This window comes from Petaurus breviceps, unplaced genomic scaffold (genome assembly GCF_028583685.1).
Source record: "Petaurus breviceps papuanus isolate PSGF00001 unplaced genomic scaffold, PetGlider_PUasm1.0 173, whole genome shotgun sequence".
NCBI classification, from domain to species: domain Eukaryota; kingdom Metazoa; phylum Chordata; class Mammalia; order Diprotodontia; family Petauridae; genus Petaurus; species Petaurus breviceps.
Window position 1 is genome coordinate 301,568 of NW_027185759.1, and position 7,712 is coordinate 309,279.

At 52.6% G+C, this 7,712-nt stretch overlaps 1 protein-coding gene across 1 annotated transcript in view; it reads left to right on the forward strand.

Moving 5' to 3' along the window:
• Nucleotides 1-7,712, forward strand: part of TRPV1 (transient receptor potential cation channel subfamily V member 1) — a 27,696-nt gene that overhangs the window by 9,354 nt on the left and 10,630 nt on the right. The window contains exons 7-13 of the mRNA XM_069083676.1: nt 791-808; nt 1,209-1,404; nt 1,744-1,839; nt 2,465-2,535; nt 3,907-4,072; nt 7,080-7,146; nt 7,334-7,650. Coding sequence (XP_068939777.1) covers nt 791-808; nt 1,209-1,404; nt 1,744-1,839; nt 2,465-2,535; nt 3,907-4,072; nt 7,080-7,146; nt 7,334-7,650 — 931 coding nt within the window. The remainder of the gene's footprint in view (nt 1-790; nt 809-1,208; nt 1,405-1,743; nt 1,840-2,464; nt 2,536-3,906; nt 4,073-7,079; nt 7,147-7,333; nt 7,651-7,712) is intronic.

The window sequence follows — 7,712 nt, forward strand, 5'->3', positions numbered from 1 at the left end:
CATAAATAGACACAGACATAGACACAGACACAGACACGGACATAGAAACAGACACATAGACACAGACATAGACACAGACACAGACACAGAAATAGACACAGACATAGACACAGACACAGACACAGAAATAGACACAGACATAGACACAGACACAGAAATAGACACAGATATAGATAAAGGTTCAGCTGAAGGCCTAGGTAATGGGTATAGGTTGTCATCCTGGTTAAAGGAGACAAGCAGGCTAAGTGATATACATTTATATCATTTATTCCCTTAAAGCTAGCAGATACATCTACATAGAGCCAGAACCGAAGTTCTGATTGCCTGATACAAGAATGACAATGTTCTTTTACATGTTTTAGGATAATCTCAGGATGTCTGTGTCCCTCAGACTTATAGTTTCCATATGTTTTCACACAGGAAGTTTCTTAGTTGAATAAGTTTCTTATACAATTAGACAAGACAATTAACAAAGCAGTGCCAGCTGGATCCCAGGATACCTGAGCTTTTCCCCCACATGGAGGAGGCCCTCACAATAAGAGAAGTCCCACTATTCTGATTGCAGACATACTGTCACAAACAGGGAGAATACTTATTGTCAACCTTAGAGCAGAGCAAAGCAGTCTGATTAGTTCAGGCTTTGGCTCTTATTAAGGTCCAGAAATGATACTAAATGATTATCAAGGTATAGATACAGACACAGATACAGCAGGCATTTACTTACTCAACATCCTTTAAAATGGACTGAATCTTGTTCAATGCTCTGTTTTATGGAGGAGGAAACTGATGCTCAGAAAGAGAGCAGGGTGTTCACATGTGCATGTGTGTGTGTGGGTGTGTGTATATACCTGTGTGCTCAAATTCAGCCCTGTCTCTGGTATGTCCCCCAGCACCCCACTCACCTGGTGACCCTGTCCCTGGGGGTCACTAGGGATGAATCAGGGGTCCACCTGGTGCCTGCTCTACCTATGGGCAGGAGGAAGAAGAGCTGAGTATGGCCTTCGAGGCCTCCATTCCAATCCCATTTCAGCTACCTGTGTGACTTGGGCAGCTCCCATTCATGCCCTAGGCCTCGATATCCTCAGGTGTTAAGGGAGAGGTTGGTCCAGGTGGTCTCTAAGCTCTCTTTGGTCCCTGATTCTCTGCCCTGGGCCTGACTTCATGGTGGTGATGGCAGCTGGAACTGGGGGAAGCTGGGGGAAGGGCAGCCAGGTGACAGCACCCCCCACTTCCCTGCTCTCTCAGAACCGCCATGACATGCTGTTGGTAGAGCCCCTGAACCGCCTGCTGCAGGACAAGTGGGATCGATTTGTGAAACGTATCTTCTACTTCAATTTCTTTGTCTATTCCATGTACATGGTCATCTTCACATGCGCTGCCTACCACCGGCCTGTGGGTGGCCGGGTATGTCTGGGCCTACCTGGGGAGTGGGAGTACAGGTGGGCATCAGCCAGGCAGCTCCCGAGGGGGGCCCTGGCCTTCTGGGTCCACCTGGGATGGGGGGTCTTCATGGGCATCAGCCAGGCAGCTCCCCAGGGGATCCTGGCCTTCTGGGTCCACCTGGGATGGGGGTCTGCATGGGCATCAGCCAGGCAGATCCCCGGGGGTCCTGGTCTTTAATTCTGGCACTCACTACTCCTGGGGGGGTAGGGACTTGTCCATGAAGAGGGTGCTGACCCGGCCCTCCCCCACTGCCCTCCCCTGCCAGCCCCACTGATGCCCCTTCCCCCTCTTGTCTTACAGCCTCCCTTTACATTTGACTATACCACTGGTGCCTATTTCCGAGTCACAGGAGAGCTGCTGTCAGTTTTAGGGGGCGTCTATTTCTTTTTCCGAGGGGTGAGTATTATCTCCTGACCACTAAGCATCTCTGAAAGTCAAAAGCCTTGTGCCCACAGCTTCCCAGTGATGGGGTCAGGCCACCTGGGTGGCATTGCATATTGGCATTTCTTCTTCTTGGCCTCAGTCCCTTCAGCTGGGAAATGAGGGGGCTGGATGTGGGGTGGGTACTCACCGAGTCAGTCAGCAAACAGGCATCTCCTGGGTTCCAGACACTGTGCTAAGTGCTTCAGATGCAGAGAAAGTTCAGAGGCAGGCCCTGCCCTGAGGGAGCTCCCAGTCCAATGGGGGTGACCACATGTGATGGAAGTCTCAGGGGGAAGGTGCTGGCCATGGTGGGAGGGGATGGGACAGGGAAGAGCTAGGGCTCTGGCAGAAGGTTTGATTTAAGCTGATTTGGGAAGGCAGTAGGGTGAGGAGGGAGGGAGAGCGCCCAAGGCCTGAGTCTCAGATATGCGGATGCAGGGGGCACCCCCCCCCCCCACCCCCGGCCACGCGGCTCCAGCTGGCCAGGTGGCTTGGGCTCTCCCACACTGAGGAAGCTGCTGGCACTGTGTGGTTAGAATGGCTAGAATGGATGTGGGGATACAGACAGAGGCTGACTGGCCGTCTCTGTGCCCTATAGATTCAGTACTTCCTGCATCGGAGGCCTTCCCTCAAGACTCTCTTTGTGGACAGCTACAGCGAGGTTCTCTTGTGAGTCCTGCCCCGCACTGGGGTGGGGCTAGGAGGGGCTGCCGGGACCCAAGGGCCTGACTGGCCCCTACCCCCACCGGCATCTTTCAAGCACAGTGGTGCAGGGGGAGGTGACCAGGCCTGGCCGATGCGCCAAGTTCAAGCGTGAGCTCTGCCTCTTCTGAACTGGGTGATTTCCCTCTCCAGTCTCTTGGGCTGAACCCTGAGGTTCTGTCCTGAGACTTACTTCTCCCAAAGGCTGGAGGCAGGGGCAGGTGGGGGGCAGAGGCTGATTTCATCCTGCCTGTCCCCCAGGATGCACTCATTAAAATGATGCTGAGCTCACAGACCGTGGGCTAAGCCCCTTCACTGGTTGCTTCCAGAGTAAGGAGAAGGCACTGTGGCCACCTGCCTGCGCAGGGCCTCCCAGGCTGAGATCTCCAAGTAGGAAGGCAAGCAGACAGTGTCTATTCTCAGGGGTCTCAGGAAGCAGCCCAGGCCTCAGTGGTCCTGACCAAGGCTGGGGGCAGGGGTCCAGGCTAAGGTGCACATGAGGGTCTTTCAGCTCTGATATTCTCTGGGTCCATGATGCTCTGGGGTGGAAACAATGCTCTCCATGACCTCAGGGTGCTGCTGCTTGCAAGACACAGGATCTGGCTGGAGTTGGAAGGATGCCACAGCCTTGGGATAAAGATGTTAAATATGGAGGTGTTTTGTTTGGGCACCCCAGCTCCTGCCCGCAGCCCCCATGATCATGGCCAGCCCTGAACAGAATCAGTTCGAATAGGTGCATTTTTGACCGAAGGCACAAGTAGCTTTCTGCTTGACCGAAAGGACAAGACCTTTAACCTCTGACCCAGACCGAAATCCTGCCGCCCTTCAGGTTTTTCTAGTGTCTGTTTTTACAGTCATGGTGTAGTGTCTGAGCTCTTCCCTTTACAAATGAGGAGACAGGCACAGATCAAGGCACGATTCTCCCATGTTATAGGCTAGTGGTGACGAGCCTGGATTTGAATTCGGGGTTTTTGCCTGCATAGTTTATTTTTCCATGGCCCCACTTTGTCTTCATCACATCTAGCCATTGTGGAGGCAATGTGCAAATGGTCTGTGTTTACACTGTGCCTATGTGAAGTTCCTGGGCTCATTCTAGAAGATGTGGTGGTGAAGGTGGGTCTGGGGTGGAGGGGGGACCCGCAGACTCCCCAAGAGCAGGGCAAGATTGTCCCTGACTGTCCTGAATGGTGCGTTCAGGCCAGCTCTGGGCTTCTGACAGGGTCGAGAGAGCCCCAGAGCAGAAGTCACTCTGCTGCTGGCTGTGTGAGACAGTCTGGGCAGGGGCCTGTGTCTGGCTCCCTCTGAAGGCTTTCCTGTTCTCTGTCTTCTGCCTCTCAGTTTTGTCCAGTCCATGTTTCTCCTGATTTCCGTTGTGTTGTACTTCAGCCGTTGTAAGGAGTACGTGGCCTCAATGGTTTTCTCTCTGGCGATGGGCTGGACCAACATGCTATACTACACCCGAGGCTTTCAGCAGATGGGGATCTACTCGGTTATGATCGAAAAGGTGGGTCCCTCTCTAGAGCACTAAGGCTCTGGGTCTGCCTAGTCTAGAGGGCACAGGGATCTCGGTCCAGAGCCTCATATGGCTGGCTGCCTTGTAACTGCTTCCCTCCTTACAGAGGGTCTGAGGAAGGGGACAAAAACATCATCAGACCTGATAGGTCTCCAGAGGCAAAGGAGGAGTCAGGGGTCCTGTGCTTCCACGCTACCCCATTCCTTGTAAAACGGCCACAGCAAGGGTCCTATGACCTCTGACTGCCTCTGCCCTGTGGTTAGGACAAGGTAACTTGGTCTTTAAAACAATCTCTGGGAGAAGGGTTACAAGGATGAAAGCAGCCATTCTCGGGCCCCCAGGGCCACCTTGCTGTGTGGGCTGGCAAGGCCCAACCCTTTCTGGTTCCCACAGGCCGTGGTTCGCCCACTGCCTTCCCAAATGTTAGCTCATCAGAGCAAAGAAAGGCTATCTCAGAGTCCCCAGGGAGAATCTTCTCATGACTCCTCCCAAGGTGTGGGAACAGTGCTACTGCTGTTCCAGTGATAACATTTATATTCTCAGACTTTCAGCCAGTTAAGAAGCGTTTCTTAAGCACCTCCTAAACCCTGACACTGTGTTAAGCTGTGGTGTCTTCTTCATTCTCCCAGAGGACCATGACCTCAGGGAGATGATGCCATGACTTTAAGTGAGAGAGGCTGTGCAGTCACCAGTCTCACTCTCTCCTCTGGGTCTAGTGTCACTGGATCAGAGTAAGTGGGAAGGGGGTGGTGAGGACCCTGGAAAGGTGGGGAGCCTTGAAGGCTAAACAGAGGGTTTTGCATTTGATTGTGAAAACAAGAGGGCCCTCCTGGAGTTGACTGGGGGGGGGCAGCATTGTCAGACCTTTGTGGCAGCCCAGTGAAGGATGGACTGGAGTGGAAGACACTGAGACAGACAGAACCCCCAGCAGCTATGGCAGGAGTCCAGTGTGAGGAGATGAAGACCTGTGCCCAGGTCCCAAGATGGGAGCAGAGAGAAGTGGGTGTAGAGAAGGAATATTAGGAAAGTAGACATGACAGGATTGGCAGCAGGTTGGGGGGGGCATAAGAGAGGCGTCAAGGATGACCCTTTGACTCATGGTTGTGAGTATGAGTGACTGGGGGGATGGCACTATCCTTGGCAGAAATCTTGCTGTTGTTCAGCCTTCATTTTCAAAGAGGACCAATGGCATCACCAGTGAATTGGATTGAAGTGAGGTCGAGCTACCCAGAGTTGTCAGCCTCACTCTTTCCTCCAGAGTCATAAAAGTGCAGTGGCCAGACAGAGGCCAGGACAACTGATAATAACCTGAGAGGCAGTGGGTGACGATGGCATCTTCAATGTTTAACCTTTACAGAAATAGGGCACTCAGGAAGAGAAAAAGTTAAAAAAAATAATGAGTTTAGTCTGAGACATGTTGAGCTTAAGATGTCTGCTGACATCCAGTTCAGGATGTCTGAAGAGAAATTGGAGGTCAACAAAGAGATTGGGGCAAGAAAAGTAGACTTTAGAATCATCAGCATAGAGATAATCCATGGAAGCTGGTGAGATCCCTGAGTGAGTTACTATAGAGGTCAAAGAGTGGATGGCTCAGGATAGAACCTGAGGTCTAACCCATGGTTAGGGAGTGATCTGTCGGAGGCTCCAGCTGAGGAGGCAAAGGAACAGGCAGAGAGGAAGGAGAAGAATCAGGAAGGGGGGAGGGGTGCATATCCTGAAAGCCCGGAGAGAAGAGAGTCTCCAGGAGGAGAGGGTGTCCAAGGTTGCAGAGAATCTGAGGAGAATGAGGGCTGAGAAAGCTTTGCTGGATTTGGTGAGTAAGAGATCACTGGTAACTCTAGAGAGAAGTCTCAGTGTAATGAGGAGGTCAGAAGTCAGACTGTAGGGGGTTCAAGCAGAGGGAGACAATGAGACAATGAAGGGACCTATTGGAAACTTTAGCCAGATAAGCTATAGGATGATAGCTAACAGGGATGGAAAGATCCAAGAGAGAATTTTATCAGGATGGGGGAGACTTAGGCATGTTTGTGGGCTGTAGGGAAGGAGCCAGTGAGGAAAGATTGGGGATTAGGGGAAGAAGGAGTGCTCACATCCAAAGCTGGGCAGGAAAGAATTTGCCAGCAAGGGGCAGCTGGTGAGAAGAGAAAATGGAATTGATCTGTTTGTGAGAAGAGAGGAGAGGGAGAAGAAAGCACTGTGGCCTCAGACAGCCCTACCAGCTCAGGCACTGGAGGGAAATCCCATTCCACAGCCTGCCTCTCAACAGACCCTGCATATTCTGCTAGCTTCTTTCCCCCAAAGTTTCAGTAACCTGAATGTGCTCCCAACCACAAAACGTTGGAGGTTAGCTAAAGACAAATAGAATGTAAAGTAAGGCAAAGATCCTGACCGCCTAGATGGGAGGAACTTTCCTAAGTGGGGGCTCAGAGCTGTTGGGACCGGGCTCCTCATTTTTTCTTTTATTTCAATTTCTCAAATCGGCAGAGGGGGCTCCACCTGCACCTGAACGGCCATTCTATTGCCTTGGGGCTTAGAAAGAGTCTCCATTAAAACCGTGCCATCATTGGAACATTGTATAGGATACAGGAACACACTGGATACAATGTACCACAAACATGAAACTGGCATAGTAGGGGGTTCAAGGTTACCTGCCAAGGAAAGGATACAAGAACACACTGGATACAATGTACGGCAGACAACAAGTTAGGCATGGCGGGGGCTCAGGCTACCGTTTCTTCTGCTCAGAGGCAGCGAGGAGCTCTTGCCTTTGGGGTGGGAGATGGCTGCCAGGGGGCCCCAAGACTGACCCCTGACACTGGCCAGCCATCTTTCAGGTGCTGCATGGTCTCCCCAATGGGAGTGGGTGTAGGAAGCTGGCAGTCAGCAGCACATCTGGGGATGTTAAGGAAGTTAAAGAAGAGGCCAGACAGGACAGAGGCAGCTGGGAGGCAGCCTCCCAGGCCAGGGGCCCACTGACCAGACTCGCCTCTCCTTGCAGATGATCTTGAGAGACCTGTGCCGCTTTATGTTTGTCTACATGGTCTTCCTGTTTGGATTTTCCACAGGTGAGTGGATCTCCAGAGGGCCCTGAGAGGTGGGCACAGGGGGTCCCTCCCTGATGCAGGCAAGGCAGGACAGGAATGCTAGGTCTGCCCCTGGGTGTTGGGAGAAGGCCAGCCTCAGTGGCAGCAGTGGTGGTGGCGGGTGGGGGGTGTTCAGTCACAGCCCCCTGACTCCTTTGGGCGCCTTCAGCGGTGGTGACGCTGATCGAGGACGGACAGAACAGCACAGAGACCACCTGCCAAGGGGGCCGCCGCTCTGCCAGCTGCAAGCCATGCACCAGTTCCTACAACAGCTTGTACTCCACGTGCCTGGAGCTCTTCAAGTTCACCATTGGCATGGGGGACCTGGAGTTCACTGAGAACTATGACTTCAAGGCCGTCTTCATCCTTCTGCTACTGTCCTATGTCATCCTGACCTACATTCTGCTGCTCAACATGCTGATCGCTCTGATGGGCGAGACTGTCAACAAGATCGCCCAGGAGAGCAAGAATATCTGGAAGCTCCAGGTCCTCTGTGTGTGTGAGCACTTGTGAGTGGGTGAGCGTGTGAGTGTGTGTGTGTGTGTGTG